This window comes from Fopius arisanus, unplaced genomic scaffold (assembly GCF_000806365.1).
Source record: "Fopius arisanus strain USDA-PBARC FA_bdor unplaced genomic scaffold, ASM80636v1 scaffold00042, whole genome shotgun sequence".
Lineage (NCBI taxonomy): Eukaryota > Metazoa > Arthropoda > Insecta > Hymenoptera > Braconidae > Fopius > Fopius arisanus.
The window spans coordinates 540,745-558,488 of NW_011887781.1; the positions used below are offsets into that span (position 1 = coordinate 540,745).

The following is a 17,744-nucleotide window of genomic DNA, read 5'->3' on the forward strand; positions in this document are numbered from 1 at the left end:
GCTTCATTCATTAACGCCACCCCAAGAAAACACCGACTTAATAATTTCATCCAGAAAAAGGCAAACATGGATACAAAAAGAAAAAAATATATACTTTCCGACAGTATAAGTGGTGTAGCCATATTTACAGTCGGACAGTTATTCTCTGAATAATGCAGAGCACGCCTAACCGCCATGAATCAGCATATACCCGGGCTAGTCCTTCCGCAATATTTTTTACTGTTATTTATTTTATGTTTTTTCGGTCTTCACTACCTGTCCTGCATTTCTCATCTATTCACAGAGAATGAAAATGAGAAAATGTGGGAGAGGATGTGTCGGTATCGCTCATTTGATTTTCTCCACTACTTTTCAATACTATTTTTTTACTCTCCCATTCCGGTGATAAAATGATTGGAAGAATTTTTATTTTGGTGGTCAATTCGATGTGGCAATTTCCCTCGCGTTAATAATCATTGGTTACAATGAACGAAACATTTGCCATTTTTTTTCAGAGATGATGCAGGCGCAGATCTCTCAGCTGATGTGCAACAACGAGGGATCATTTCTTGTTATTTATGCATTTGAGTTCGTACGTCATTCGTGATTTTTGTAATCGTAGATTTTTAAAAATGTTTTAGGTGTTACCACCGTGGAAAGCCGCAGAGTCCGGAACTATATCCTTCAAATTACGGACGAATGAACCGAATGGTTTAGTGATGTACAGCCGCAGTGGAGCACCAGCAAGAGTAAGGACTCGGAATAATTGTTTCACGTAGAGAATTTTTTTTATAACCCATTCAACTGCATTTAATTTATTTTAAAAAAAATGTTTGTCAAGCCATTGTCGCGGTTTCTAATACGCTACCATAAAAATTCAAGAGATACTAGCATTTATTTATCCGATGGCCGAAATCAGCTCCTGGAAAACCAGTGGTACCAATAATTGTAGAGAACGGTGCGTGGATATCGCCTCGGGACCGCGACCGATAATCCAATATCACGGAAATTCTCGGTGGAGATAACCTTGTTGAAAATTGAAAATTAAAAATGGAAGGAATAAAGTAAGTTGCGGCCCCCGGTTTATATTGATTACTGGCAGTTATCTAAAATGACGAATACCGCTATCAGAGGAATTCCATCTGAACGAATTAATTAATGAAAAAAATTGACGAATTTATATTTTTATTTCCCAATTCAAATTCACCCAATTGAATTTTTCAGATGACGTGAAGTCTTTCAAGAGTCTGTAATTGAAATTTTTCGAGATTGAAATTCACATAAATTAATATTTATTGACAGGAACATTAGGTATATTGAATATTTGGAATTTAAATTTGCATAGCCGGATCTGTTTGCCTTCGAGATCCTGGATGGTCATCTATATCTCCACATAGACTTGGGCAGTGGTCATCTTAAAATTCGTGCATCCAAGCGTCGTGTGGACAATGGAACTTGGCATGATGTTGCATTACGCAGAGTCGATCGTAACGGCCGAGTGACTGTAGACGGCGAGACCATTGACTTCAATACACCCGGTAATTACCCCCCAAAGTATCTCCTCGATCGTAAATGAAATGAGAATGACCAGGACAATAGCCCTCCGCATCACTGGTCCAGATTTTTTTTTTCTCACCATATCGTGCCACTGGCTCTCCCACACCAGATAACGGTGGAATAAAAAAAAAAGGAAATGGTGGAAAACAAAGAAAATAAAAAGCGATTCAATTTAAAGCCAATCAAAGGGCCGTCCCGCGTCGAACATTGTATTTCGATCAAGCTTTTGATGGATTCCAAGTGGTAAAAAATCCATAGCACATTGATATGCACTTTTGCTATCCAATTTTCGAGTTGCGAATCATCGCGGTCCAACAATTTTTCCGTTATTCTGTGTCGACAATTTTTTTTTTAAACGTTTCTATCTGATTTTTTACGCTATTCAAATGATTATTCATTCTTCTCCCTTAACTATCGACTAGATTATTGCATAAATTTTGCATGAATAATGCTTTTTATCATAATTAATAATTAAATTCTGATGATGACACATATCAGGCAGCCAGAAATTCTAATTGGAAATTTGTAGCATTTATTTGTGGAAAGTCGAGGTGTGGATTATTCGGGAATTTCCTCAAATGACGGACAAAACTAAAACCCCTGACACAACCTCTCGTGCATTGTTTATTGAATCAATAAACAACTGTCTGTACGAGGCTATGCAACATCTTTTGATGGTTAGTTATAGTGCCGGCGGCGAATAATATTCGATGAAACTTTAGTATCGAACTTTGAACGTGTCAGCGGAACACGTTGTTAGGGTGGCATAAGTTTCACCGAGTCGTTTGGCGTTGGGGGAGCGGTTGAGGGCACAACCATTTGGAGTTGTCTTAGATGGTAGCTAGTGCTGACGATACCCGTTGTACGAACCTAAGTTACACCTTCCCTAGGGCAACCAATCTAACGCCAAGATTTCCTGACATTGCCAAATAATTTTGCAACTCTCTGGTACATCCAACTATTCCTGGTTCTCAGGATATGTGTCACTAGCGACTGTCAATCATCAACCATTATTATATTTTCACCTGTCTTTCTGTCTTTTATTTTATTTATTTTTTTAATTAATGGAAACCGGTTTTTTTTTAGAATTTCCATCAGTTTTGGGAATTTTTGGAATTTAAGGAGACGGAAAATTTGAATAGTAGTTCCCTTATAGAAACATGTAAAAATAATATTAGTCAAATGACTTTAGGGGATTCAACTCAACTTGATCTCGATGGCTTGCTGTACATCGGTGGTGTGGGTGTACCTTTTGCACCTCTGACCGTACCGCCCACCCTTTGGAGCGGTGCCCTGAGGCAGGGTTACGTTGGATGCATGCGAGATCTCGTTATCAATGGACAACCGGTTGACATCGCTGGCTATGCCCAACAACAAGACTCTGGTGAGAAAATCTACCTCTATTTCTAACCTCTTGGATCCCCTCACTCAATTTAACATGAATATTCATTACCGGACTCCGCACTACTGCCTCAAAATACATGATTATCGATTTATAATGGTTACTCTGGTGACAAATCTGTTATTTTTTGGAATAAGAAAAAAAAAAAAATTCGCTGCGGACAGGATTCGAACCTGTGCGGGCAAAGCCCATCAGATTTCGAGTCTGACTCCTTAACCACTCGGACACCGCAGCAATTGAAGTTTTTCCTCACTCGTGAATGTATTTATAAGAGAGCGACTCTCATTCATTGAATTTACGATTTTTCAGCTTCATTTGTTTAATTAAACAATTGTTTATCCTTTCTATTTCAATTTCTTCAGTCAATTAATTCAATAAATGTATTACTAATTCGTAAAATAAATTCAATTAACTATTTTTCATCGTTTTTCTCCTTTTAATGAATAATTCTCGATTTTTTGTCAACAATTTTTCCTCCACCGGACACCTTTCCCAATAAAAAAAAATCATATCTAAAATACAGCCATAATTTTTCGTGGCTCTTGCGTGATGCGATACCAAATGGTAATTTCTGAATATCGCGGGCGAAAGAGATTAAAAAAAAAAATAGACCTAGCATTCGAAAGATGATACAAGTGGGACTGAGGTAGGGGATCTACCTAGCAGCGATAAAAGTGAAAAATTATAATACCAATTGCCATTATGTAACTCTTGAAAACCCATTATCATTTCGCTCTATACTGGAGAGGCTACAAATCATGGGAATAATAACTTAACAATGTGCATTAGATTAATATCGTGCCTAGCAGTGCCCAGCATAAATGCAAGCGATAAATTTTCTCTTATTTTCTAAAAAAAAAAGAATAAATCTATGTTTACTTCATTTATGATTTCAGGCGCAGTAAGACCCGCGTGTCGCGCGCAATCCGCCCACTGTTCGTCTCAACCGTGCATGCACGGTGGCCATTGTCTCGAGGGTTGGAACAGATTTTATTGCGATTGTACAGCAACTGCATTCACAGGGCCCACGTGTGGTAAAGGTTCGTAAATAATATCTCGAAATACAGACATTACACGAAACTTCAAGTCTCAATTGTCGTTTACATTCAATGGGGTAATATAAGTTTTCTATAAATATTCTCGATTCAATTATACACGTTATTTTCAATCAACGCATGTATGAAGTCTACTGCAGTTGAACTTAAATACTTTGAATAAAAGTTGAAGTTATTTTGAGTCAAGTCCAAAAAAAAATCGACTGACATGAATCCGAGCGCCTAATTACCGGCAGAATTGATTCCGACCTGACTCATAATAAATTAATCAATCCAAAATGCATCTCCCTCAATTTTCCCTTCGTCTTAACTCATAAATTTCTAAATCTATCTTTCAACTTCGAAAGACGCATCGATCCTCCATCTCAATGGGAGCCAGCAATTGACAGCACTGATGCCAGAGGACTCCAGAACCCAGGCCGAGGAAATCTCCATGAGATTCAAAACAACAAAGCCCAAGGGTTTACTATTAGCAACGAGTTTCGAGAATAGTTCCGATCGATTGCAAATATCACTTGAACAGGGAGTAGCGAGGGTGCGAGTCCACATCGGCGGTCGTGAGAAGGTGAGCTGATGACAAAGATATTATTCCTTTTTTGAGCCATCGGCTCAGAAAGACCTTTGCGATAACGGGGTATAAAACGAGTAATAGAAACAAGACATTGTGAAATCTCGTACTTAGTCAAATGATGTGGATAAAATGGTTGGATGAGGGGTTGAAACACGCGGATGTGGCAAAGACATTTGCTATATTCCCCTCGTAACTTATGAATCAGCACTTTGTACTCTCCATCCCGAGGCTTACTGTGAAATTCAATGCAGGAAAATACTCACAGATTTATGCAATTTGAGGGATAAGATTATTACTTGAAGATATTTACTATCCGTTGGTCCGTCAATCCTCGAAATCATATATATGTCATTTCCCCCCAATCAAAGTCAGTGCAAAATTATTTATTATTTATTTGAAGGGAGAAAAGAGTTGACGTTGATTGACAGAAATAATTTTTTTTCACCCTCAGAAGGAGAATTCTTTTCCCTCTTCACAGCAACGTTTTTAATACCCATCAATCTCTGTATTATTGAAATCTGCTGAAAATACCGAGAGTAACAACGAATACCAGATGCATTCACATGATTCTAATAAAACAGAGAGCATTATTGGAACTCATGGGGTTGGATATTTCATAGTAATAAAAATTCCTCGTGCACATGGTCCCTTTCATGCGTGATAAATAATGGAGGCACTACACCCTGGGATTTTATCAGTATTTCGATGAGTCGTTCTGAGCATTTTGACCGGAAATCAATGATACGTTGATATGATATAAGATACATAGGTACATAGCATCATATATAAGGCATGTTTCATCTTTCTGAAATGCTCTCGATTCTATACCGCATATAGTATTTATTGGATAGCATGGATAAATAAAAAAAATTTGAGCAAATTCAATATTCGAAGCTGATGGAAAATGGCATTTTCAACTTTCCACTGGTACACGATGAAACGAGATTGCTGAACGCTAATATCCGCCTGATGATGGCATTTGCCAGTAATTTTTGATTGAGAAAATAGAGAGTGTACGTCTCCCTCAGTTTTTTTTTCCATTCCCATCGATCGCACTAATACCTCGGAAACATTCATCCCTCATTTTATTTCACGCTTTTCCATTTGTGTGCTATAAATCTATCTTCAATTTTACTGGCTATTTTATTTTCACTATATTTCCACTAGCAATTAAATACGGATAATAAAATTGATAAATTTTAATGGAAATGGATAAACCCATCGGAAAAATTCATTCATCGGTGAGAATCATCGGTTTATCCGCATAATTTGCAAACTCAATTTGAATTCACGTTAAAAACCCCAGACGCAGACAATAAGATTAGAATCGAGTTGTTTGTCCGTCAGTTGTGTCCGCAAACACGATCGAAATTAATCCGACTGCTGTGGACTGTTGATTTTACTCTGGGATTGCGCGTTGGTAAGGGTGATACTAATTCCGCCATCGAGTTCCAAATAAATCTGGTGCGATTCAATTTGGGGAAAACGTATGGGACGTGAAACGAGGTTTATCGGCAAATCAATTGAGGAATTAGCCGATGAATTTCCTTACCTTTTTCTCTTTTTCTTGCAGGTTTTGTACTCCGGCCAGGGCCTTAACGATGATATGTGGCACAGCTTGCGGTTTTCTCGGAGAGCGACTAGCCTCAAATTCCAGGTGGACGATGAGCCGATTGTTCGAGGTAAATGTTAAATCACAAATAAAACTTTTGAAAATACCTAGTAATAAAAGTACAAACAATTGAGCGTCAGAAAATTCGGTAATATCCGGACATTTAACGAGAAAGAATAACGAGCTCCAAGGCAATTTAATATAGGATCCCATATCCCCCGTTTGGTGCACCTTGCAGATATAAACTTTACCACCCACAGACTACTCTCCAAGTCATAATTACATGTAATTATTCCAAGGATGATGTCTGCAATATCGTTTTTTATCCCATTAACAGAAAGTTTCCTAGATAAATCATCAGAAAACTCGACGAGGTGAAGAGTTTTGCAAAGTCATAACGAGTCATTGACCCAGAGGTTCACAACATCTTCGAGTTGGCAAAGTCCCTTTCTCACCCTCGCCCTGCTGCACCGTAATATCGTATTTCAAAATCCCTATTTAGCATAAATATCCGACAGCCGGTGAACCCCTAGTGCAATATCCACAACTATAGCAGAAGGGGTTGGTACATTGGTGGAAGTGAGGGTGGGCCACTTGAGTTCTCGTTCTTGATGAAATATTGTTGTTGTATCGGGCCAACAACGACTTGCCACCCGCCGTGAATCTCAACCCAATATAGACGTGAGTGTGTTTGACTTGGAGTTGAATCTCCACTTGATGGCATGTCAATATGACATCCTATCGTTTCACACGTCTACTATTTTCATTAATACCTAATAATTTCAATTACAAAAAATATTTCCAACTAACACCACAATGTGGGACACAAAATGTTTATATTATAAATTTGTACGGCGAGTTAACTCCTCTCGATATAATATGTATCAAGTTTCTTTGTTCTAAGTTGTTTGGTTTGTTCATGTTGTTCTGGTCACGGTTACGAACACAACAGAATCCCGTGCCGTAATATGAATCAAAGATGAAGTTCTAGTTTTTTTTTTCTTCATATAATAATTTCAACATGATGGAATTTTCTCGGGCTGTCGTAAAATAGTTTCTCCACCCAGAACCGTTAAAGAAAGATAATGGAAGCTTGAAAAAAGAAGGGAAATAAGCGAACGGTGAGGAAAGATGGCGGTTAGGACGGTGTAGCTTGAGCAAATTGGCTGGCTATAGATATATCAGAGATCTAAGAGGACCCTTGCTACTGCACATATATTCCACAGGAGTTTATATAATGGCTCTAGGTGTCGGGTGAAAAACTACCCCCGATAATCAATTTCACATTGGGATTTATCCCATCCCTGAAATCGACCCTGGAATTTTTTTTTTTTTCGATTTACCTGGAGATTTATTTTGTATTTCGAGGTGGCCTAATGTACACTTTTATTTCTTTTTTAATTCACCCGATTCCGATACTCACTGATATCGAGTTTTTTTTTTTTTCTAGTTTTTGGAAGCAAGGGTCATTTATTCGTTTAACGAATATCATCATTGACTGTCGAATTAAATATTCTGTAGATTCCTGCTCACGGTAATTTATGCGTATACCTTGAGAATAATTCATCCTAGCGAACTCTCAAAGTGCAATTCTACACTCCCCATTTATCTCGTGTAGGCCAACTTTGTAATCTCATATTCTCATGATTTAATTGGGTAATTAATTTTGAAAATCCGGGAGATTAATTTTCCTATCGTCTACTGACGGAATCTGACGTACAGTTCTCTCATACTGGGTTACAATCTCATTTATCCAGGACTCTTGGAACGAAATTCATCGTCAGACTCGAAAGAAAAATTCATCGTGTATTATATTTCATAGAGAATGATTAATCCTTTCTGTTCAAATCATAATGAGCGATTGATTGACGACGCAGCTGTTTTGTCACAGAAATTTTTCCGACAGATTGTTCATGAGTCGATTTTAGAAAAATACAAATTAGCTCATTGATCAATTGGATATCATCATCGACACAGCGGAATCAAATGGCGGGGGCCTTATAAATTGTACGGTTCCAATGCCACTCACGTCGTGAAAAAAAAAACATAAAAAAAATATATCTATAGTGGTAGGGTGGAACCTCGATATCCAATCGCTTGTAAAGCCCCTTTTCCTCGTTTTGACGATACATATGGCAGAATTGTCATCTCTAGGGTTGAGTTGCGTCTCTTCCTCTATATATAAGCTATAAACCAATAAAATTCAACCAGTATGCACAGTCTACTATCACTACTGAAATACACAGACAGTTTAGAGTATAAAGTTTGCCATTCTACTGGAGTACATTGACCTCGATATACCATAACATGCCCTTTTTCTGAGTTTATTCTATCCAGTGGATTTCACCACTACTTTCTCGAAATCTCTTCTCGTTTTTTTTATTGGATTTCTCATTTCATAAGGAGAAATTTAGATTTTTTATTGGAACAATAGAATTAAATCAATTGGTTGAGAATTCAGGGGAGTTAAATCGATTTTTGTTTTGACCTTTTTGAGCTGTAGGTGTTGCGAAATGAATGTTGAATTGAGGAAGAAGTTGACAAGTGAACTTTTTTAAATAGAAACGATGCTAATAATCGAGTTAATTTGATGGAAAGAGCCCACTGTGAGGGGATTCCTAACGAAATTAATCCTGGTCCCATCGGCGAACCTGATAGAGGGCTCAATGGCACCACCCGTCAAACACACCGTCCAACGTCCACCAATATTCGATAATATAATCGATGGAACCTCGGTTTGCTCGACAACTCTGTGCAAGTGCACACACCAGAAGGTCCATCGGATAGCTATGCGTTGGACCTATCAAACAGTATATCATGGTCGTATTGTCTCTACCACATCGTAGAGTTGATATAATGGCATGTTACGGGGCTGTCTATCCATTGGCTCAATTTATTTTTCCAAATGTTTAATATTCAATTAATTAATTAATTCCTCCTCATACACGATGTTACTATAATATCCGGAAAATACTGGGGCATCCGGAGTTCCACTTGACCCCTTGTGTAAGGAGCAATTTCAGTGAATAATTAAACTGAAAACCGTGAGGCATCTCTTCTATTATTTCCACATAATTTTTTAGGTTTATCGATGTTTATTATTTTAAAAATGTGCAGAAGAGGGAAAAGGGGGAAAGGGAGTGGAATGGATATTTTTTTAACGTGCGTCACGTTTACGTGAGAATGAATAGAGAATCTCTGGGACTTTGACATTTTGTGCGTTAAATGCTGAGATAGGCAGATGGTTGGCATGATGCAAACACGTTACTCAAACATGACTCGTAAACTATCAACCTGGGAGGCATTGGAGAACCGCACCGCGAGTCCGTCTCTCGGTGCATCCTACACCCCTAGAGGCATTCATAGGGTATACCGGGGGGATAAGTGAGCTCGTAACGGTCAGGGTGGAACAGAGGAGGAGTACTTGACTATCCTACAAACAGAGTCATTTACGAACCAATCAAACGACGTTTAATTGGATCGTGAATTGCCATCAAAGAGAAAACCGTCGAGTGCGCATCTGACCAATAGATGCTGCCTTGAAACAACAAGATTCTTAGTTGTCATGGACGATCATTATTTTCCTTAATCACTTGAAAAATTATTAGAGCGACGATGAAAATTATCGCCGAGTCTTCATTCGAGGAAATAAAATAAAATCCCTTATTTTTCCGTTCAAACTCATAAAACTGCGAATCACTTAACAACGATGCAATGACTTGAATTTAATTGCATTACCTAAGTCATTAATTATTGAGAATTATCTCACATTTAGCCCCTGAATGGTGACATTTTTTCCAACCAAATCAATATATCGTGACTAGTCAACAGTATCTCGTTTAAATGAACAATTCCAATTCAATTACAACAATTAACCATCGGGACACTCACAGAGGCCGTGATAATTACGGATAATGTCACTAATATCAGCCACAGAGTTCACGTAATAGGGGTACTATTACATCTGAATAACCAATTAATGGATGAATTATTTTTCGTTGTATACTTGCTAGCGTTGAAAGTGACCTATTCCCATCAGTGAATTCATCCTTTCGCCATTCATTTGAATGGAAATTGGATTTTCTCAACGGACTATTGGACATTTGATCCGATTGTCGATGCTAAAAGTTTCCTTCCTGTATAAAATCTAATGAGAACACATAATTAATGAACATTATCTTCCGTCTGTCTAGCTGAAACCCAACTCGGCAGAGATGCTATATTGGAATTTCGCACCCTTCACGTGGGTGGTTATCTTCATCCCGGTGAGGATTTGCCTCACTTTGTCGGCCAGCTCCAGCAAGTATGGGTCAATGGGCACTCATACCTTGAAATAGCCCGCAGCACTGGAAATCATCAGAGTACACATCAGGGTGTTACGCCAATTATAAGGGTGACTGGAAAATTTGGGAAACGCAATCATCCAGTGCATCATCCGGTTACTTTTACATCGGAACATGCTTTCGTCGGATTGCCGGTTTTGAAGGCCTACGTCGAAACGAATATTTACTTCCAGGTCACTTTTTTTTAATTTTTATACAATATAATTAAATAATTTTCTATCAATAGTCCTTTAATGACAAAAAAAAGGATATTCCCAATAATTTGAGTATGGCGTTTATCAACAGTTCAAAACCAGAGAAACAAACGGCCTGATTCTGTTCAACGCGGGTCGTGAGCGCGATTTCATTGCTGTGGAATTGGTTAGCGGACACATCCATTATGTCTTTGATCTCGGTGATGGGCCAATTCGCATCAGAGATTCCTCAAGGTCACGTCTTAATGATGGAAAATGGCATGCCGTGAGTATCGGCAGACCAGCCCCAAAGCGACACACACTGGCAGTTGATGATCACGTGAACGCGGTTAATAGCCAAGGGAGCAATGAAAATTTAGATCTCGATGGTATCCTCTACATAGGTACGTAACAAACTTGATTAATTTGGACTTTTCAATCCGGTAAAACAATGCCGATTGACATTCTTCACTCTGCGGTCCCTCTTTATTTCGATACGTAACTCGTCCTCAAACTGTCATCAACAATGTGCAACAACATTTCCACAGCAGAATTTACCCTCATTCACGATTGTCCAATTCTGTGAGTTCAATTTGACGACACGACAGGACATCTGTGGGTTTCCTTTTACGCCCTACCAATTCAATTCCACTGGGCGTCACACCACTGAATTCGGTTTAAACTATATGGATTGTACGGATCATTGTTCGCTTGAATTCCAATGCCAGTTGACGAGCGGTTTTCACAACAAAATGCTCACCTCCACTCCTCTAATTGTTAAATTTTCACCAATTCATTGTACTGACAGTTGGAGAGTATAGCATTAATTCAAATCGATACCCTCCCTATGAAATTTATTTTTCGCCTTTATTTTCCTCGGGAATTGAATTTGTCACCGAACGATACAGTGGATTTTTAACATGTGGGCGACGAGGGGTAATACACTGGGCAAATCGAAAGATACACGATAAAAGAAATTGAAGAGTGATGCAATTATAAACAGAGCGACTACAGCATAATTCTACTGTATACAGAGAGACATTAACTCGCCCGGCTCATAAACTATATCATTCCATTTTTGGATTATCTCGTGTTGATTACAACCGGAAATAATGAAAAGTCCCCGGCAATTTTCATTTCAAATTTGTGGCCTCAATAAAACAACTTCAATCTAGAAGCATTCCACAAATACTCCATAAATGATAATTAATGCAGTTATTTATGAAACTCTTCTGAAATTGATTCAATAATAAAATCTACATGCGTAAGATATATGCAGGTACCTAATTAAATAAAATGACAGGTGAATACAAACGGCAATGAATATGATAATTCCACTTAGCGATATTGAAGAGTTGCTGTGGAATTAAAATTCAGTTGAAGATGTTTACTGTAACGAGTGAATAATGGAATGGATGATATTGAAATGACGTAATAATTTCAGGTGGAGTGGAGAAGAGTCAGTACGCTCAATTACCCAGTCCTATACTGAGTCGTCAGGGCTTTGAGGGATGTCTAGCCTCACTTGACCTGAGTGGTGAGAGTGTTGACCTCATGTCAGATACCGTTGTAACAAGTTCACTGGTTAGATCAGGCTGTGATGTCTACGCTAATATGCATTCTGGGAAGAAATGTACACATGACATTTGCGCTAATCACGGGGCATGTGTTCAGCAGTGGAATAGCTACACTTGTGACTGTGATATGACGAGTTTTGGTGGACCAACGTGTAATGACGGTACGATAATTAACATGCATAAGATATTTTATTCGTTGAACAGTGAAAAACATGACGATACACATAATGCAATGATAAATAATACATATAAAAATCACGTTTAACCCTCGGGAGGAAATACAGACAAGTCATCTCCACACCATTTTGCACGTGGGGAAGACATTTTTTTTTTTCGTTCCTGTGTGAGAAATATGCTATTGTTAATTTGCAGAAGCCGTTGCCTACGAATTTGGACCAGGCAGAGGATTAATTACCTATACATTCCCGACTGATCGTCGGCCTGAAATGAAACGGGACACTGTAGCCCTCGGATTTGTCACCAGCATTAATGACGCAGTGCTATTGAGAATGGAATCAGCGACGAGTAATGACTATCTGGAAATCGAAATAGTTAGTGAATATAATTCTCTGAATAGATATTATTTCATTCCAAAAATATTTATTCTATAATTCGAGTACACCGTCTGTTGAATTTTTACTTCTTTCACTTTTTCTTTTTTAAATTGGACACCCGGTAATTTCTCCTTTGGGCGAATTATAATTTCATCTACCATGAAATTTCAAATAATTTTTATGTGACATTAATCTGCTGAAAAAGGAACTCGATTTAACGCCATCATCAAACATAATAATTGAATTGGTTCGACTAAATATCGATTGACTGCATCGATCGTTGTGTATTATGTAAACTTCCATTTCCACATTACCAGTGTTCACCGAAATATCCCCACGAGACTATTCGTTTCATTAAACCCAATATTTTCATTGAAACGACGAATATCATGAATGTACTATTTTATTATCGTCGTATTGGGTCGTTTGTAACCCTGTTACAAACTCCACCGGTGCAATAATCAATTCTGCTCTATTTATTCACGAAATTCAGAGGTCTATACTGATATATAACCATCAGCCTATCAGATTGCATATGCATTGGGGTCTTTGAGTTAAATCCCAACACTAATACCATATGATCGATTATACAATCGTGATTCAATTATTTCTATTGAACTCTCACTGCATAGGTTCATTTTACTAATAGAGGTATAACACTGGGAACACAATCCCAAGGAAGATTGCATAATAGCTGAGTTGAGGATTGAAATAGCCCATTTTGTCTTAAAACGCGGCCGCTCATTCAATTTACAATTAATTCTCCATTTTTTTTCACCACCCAAAATATTTCTCCATGATTTTTCATAAATATCTCTGAATCCAAGAGAGTTGGTAAAATTTTTCATATGACCTCTTTTGTCAGCTGGAATGAGAGCTACGAAAAAGTTATTTGCTAAAATTTTATATCTCTCATAAATTCAGAGATATTTATCGAAAACTCGTCTATTAGTCGAATCGATCTGTTGAAGTGTTTTGACAAATTTAAAATAGTCCACTTTAATCTCATCTCCGGGAAATTGAACAAGCAATCAGGAAAATTCATATTTCCAGGTCGAAGGCAACATTTTTGCTGTTTACAATATGGGCACTAACGATCATCCAATCGGCGAAGTTGGGGTGAAAGTCAATGACAACCAGTATCACGTTATAAGGTTTACGAGGAATGGGGCTAACAGCACTCTACAAATTGACGATTATGATGTGCAGTCCAATCATCCGTCCGGTGAGTTAAATTTTTTCATGTTCTTTCATCTCTGAAGCGAGTCACCACGTAATTAATTACACCTTTACGATGCGTTTTATATCCGAAACCTGAATTACGCACAAACCGATAATTTCCTATTATTAAAGACGAACTGTTTTCATTCAATTTCTACAGCGAATATACACTTTAAAAAACTCGATTACAATTAATTATCACAGATTTATAACAGTAAAAACTATATGTAAACTGCACGAATCTTGTGAGCCACATAAAAGACAACTCTCGACTGCGGCCTATTGCATGAGGACTCTCGTCTCCCACTAAAAGTTCTAGTGCTCTCTGATTGGCGAGTGTCGAGGTATAGGAGGGGGAAGTGATTTGATTAGGCCCTTTTTTCGAGAGGCGTGGCCCCAGTCAGAACCCAATGTCTGAGATTCGAATCGGCCTGTGTCCCCAAGACATCCCAAATCTTCCAGATTTTCCCCAAGAGAATCTCTTTAGAAAAATACTCCCTTCCAGCTTATGTTCTTCGGATTTCAGAAAGCCTATTATTTTCGATTTTTTTTCAATTTCAAGTGCAATATGTCCTAGACTTTCTCAATATTTATGCATCTCTGATAATTCGGGCACGCTTAATTGGATTGTCTCTCGTAATTTCGTTTTATCAAGGAAATGAGAAAACCAAGAAAATTCTTAAGGCATATGGTGTCCTGGTCTAGTGACCTTTTGAAAAGTTACTCGTCTTTGGAAAATTTTTCGACTATTTGAGAGCACCTCCTCGCCCAGCATTAAAACCTGGTATAGAAATTGGAGATAATTGGTACGAGCGTGACGATAAATATCACGATCTGTCAAAACATTTCAGTCCCATTGTGTGAGTCCCAGTGGGTGGGTAAAATCCTAAAGATCCAAGAAGTAAATCGTATTTATCCATGAATACTCAACAAACCGGTGGAAATATGCGCTTGAAAAAGATCTATTCACTCCATTCAACTGGCGATGAATTGAAGTTTTCCATTCAAAGTGTCAGAAGATTTTTCGGGGCTCAAGTTCCACGGGAGTTCTGAATTCCTAATCCTCACCCTGCGAATAATGATTCCGCCCACTTTCACTTTCCATGGGGATTTCAGTGACAACATGCTTGCCTGGTACTAGAGTCAATATTAGAAGTGATCGATAGCCCGATATAACAAGATCTTTGGAAATTCGAGGATTTCAATGGTCAAGAACTTTCAGAAATATTCCGCCTCTCAGCTCTCCTGACGGCTTTTGAAATCCTGTTACTTTTCGAGATATAGTCCAGTGAAGATGACATCTTAGAGATAGATTACGAGATAGATTACGTCTTGGGGTTGGGCAGTATCGTCTTTCAAATGTGTCTGGAGTATCGGTTTTCGAAGGGAAGTCACTAGGAGAGCAGAAATACAATAGCGGTATCAAGAATTTATTTTTGAGGACAAATAAAACAGGCGGCATAGATCAGAAATGAAAATTCATAAAATTCAATTTCAATCTGCCTGAAGAGAAAATGGAGAATTCTTGAAAAATGGAGAGCACAGCGTTATTTACCCCGCGTTATGAATGCAGCACAGGAAGTTGAAAGTTAAGGACGTAAGAAAAAACGGTTGAGAGTTGAAGGAAAAAAAAATTATTAAATTAAGTTGAGAGTCGTAAATGGTCCCCGAGAACGAGTCCATATCCAGAAGTGGTTGCATTCGTTGGCCGTTAGCACAGAGGGGGAGATGAATCTCATTTGATTTAATTAGAATAAATTTAGTGGTGCGGTTCAAAGTTTCTAGCTCTATTGCGGTATATAAGCCTGGTAGCTGAATTCATCAAATTATGCGTAGTGAAGCTGCCCAGAAGGCAGACAGCCATTTTACGGTGGTTAGATTTTTTTTCCCTCGAACGTGAAAAATGGGAAAACGAAAAAAAAAAATGATTCAACTTCCGAAAGTACGAAATAACGCGGTGGCAGAATTTTTCTCCCCTTTCATGTCAAACTCTCATCAGTACCTTATGTTTTCCTCATTCTTGAGTAGAACTTCACTGAAAATTTCAACCTCCTTCTCTCATGTTTCTAATTACAACGCAGTTAATTAGCGCTCACAGTTGTGGGAGCAATTAAAATAACTTGGTGACCCCATTTTTATATTGGAGTGTCAGAGTGCCCTATTTCATTACTTCTCGGTTATACTTTTTTTTTTTCACTGACTTCTACATATGCCTGAGCTTTTGTTCTCCTCTCACTTGTACTCCTGAGGTCTCTCGCAATTCTATTAACGCAGGGAGGAAAAATTCAAACTTTTTTTCTCTTCATTATTGAAGCTGTCGTATCTGTTAAGGCGACCCTTCATAATTAATTATTTCTGAATAATTGCAATCTTCATCACTGAGTTATTGTTCATCAGTTTTATTGTAAATCCGATAATTGTGTGATTATTCATTTCTCAGGAGATTAATCGTTATTACAATAAATTATTTAATATCATGAATCATTTATTTTTAAAATCGTAATTAATTAAACATCAATTTTGGGTGGAATTTTAGGGTTTTTCAGAGGAGTGTCATGCCTTTTGGATTATTCTGTTACCTTAATCCTTTTCAGGAGCGCGTTTAACCCTTCGGCCACTTTGTGGGTCTTGGGTTTGAAAAAGTAAAATAAAGCCGAGGTGGGCCTTTCAGGTAGAAGTTTTCAAAAGCGAGAATCCTGGGTTGAGAGTTACTTATACTTGCCTGTCTCTCAGAATATCGAGAATCATTGAAAGCCTTCCACTCTGATATCTGAATGGTGGGGTAGGGACTTCACCCCTCGTTCTCCCTGTGACTTCAAAAGACCATTTCTGTTCAGGGGATGTGCCTCTTCGTACTTTCTCATTCCCTGATTCATATGTGGATAGTTACGTGTCCCTAAGACACATATTCTCACGCGTCTCCTCTCGTGCCTCAGAACTTCATTACTTTTTCTGAGGGTTTCTCTTCCTTTTCACAACCTCTTGGGGAAATTGGATACGGATACCGGTGATCAGATATTTCTTCGATAGGAAATTGAAAAAAAAAATGAATTACGGGTTTATTGCAATGATTAATGTTTGAACAATTGAATAAATATGGTGTTTATTTGTGCGGAATGAACACCCGGAAATAAAACATTGTTTTACGATTTATAACTGAAAACGTCAAGTCGAGATTTTTAGGTTTTATCATTTTTTAATGACTCCCAAATTTTTATAGTAGTGCGTATATATTTTGATAAATTCCAGCTATCAATATCATATTCATCCGGTTTATATATTCCACATGTCTTGCCAGAACATGCCTCGGCACATGCGTGTGAACCCGGTGATACGGATAATCCCTCCACCCTTCGCACCCCCTAGGGGATGAACATAGAGTCGGGGGTGGATAGTGGTACCTCTTGTAGCTTCTGCTTCTCTATTGGAAAAGGTCACGTTGTAGGTCTCTGGGTGGTGTTCATTGAGTGTTTGGCACAGGGGATAATTCTCCTCCATTGTTTACTGAACCCCCGTCCCTTCGTGAATTCTAATAAACCCTTCGTACCTACCTACTGCCACTTCTGTTCCCCTGATACTTAAATAGTTCAAGCCAAATTCTCTCGGTTCCAACCGCTCCACCATCTTTACAAGGGGTTACTATGGTGCACCTCAGGTATTAGGAGCTATTCACCCATTTTATCGGATAGGGTCCTCACGT

The 17,744-nt window shown here is 38.2% G+C and overlaps 1 protein-coding gene and 1 non-coding gene across 2 annotated transcripts in view; one reads left to right on the top strand and one right to left on the bottom strand.

The window, feature by feature from the left end:
* Positions 1–17,744, top strand: part of LOC105266942 (neurexin-1) — a 98,015-nt gene that overhangs the window by 60,618 nt on the left and 19,653 nt on the right. The window contains exons 10-20 of the mRNA XM_011305456.1: positions 621–728; positions 1,325–1,517; positions 2,729–2,920; positions 3,835–3,978; positions 4,341–4,558; positions 6,138–6,246; positions 10,370–10,692; positions 10,805–11,096; positions 12,137–12,430; positions 12,642–12,820; positions 13,877–14,048. Of these exons, the coding sequence (XP_011303758.1) occupies positions 621–728; positions 1,325–1,517; positions 2,729–2,920; positions 3,835–3,978; positions 4,341–4,558; positions 6,138–6,246; positions 10,370–10,692; positions 10,805–11,096; positions 12,137–12,430; positions 12,642–12,820; positions 13,877–14,048 (2,224 nt within the window). The remainder of the gene's footprint in view (positions 1–620; positions 729–1,324; positions 1,518–2,728; positions 2,921–3,834; positions 3,979–4,340; positions 4,559–6,137; positions 6,247–10,369; positions 10,693–10,804; positions 11,097–12,136; positions 12,431–12,641; positions 12,821–13,876; positions 14,049–17,744) is intronic.
* Positions 3,091–3,172, bottom strand: TRNAS-CGA (transfer RNA serine (anticodon CGA)). Its single transcript has one exon. It is a non-coding gene; the product is annotated as a tRNA-Ser (tRNA).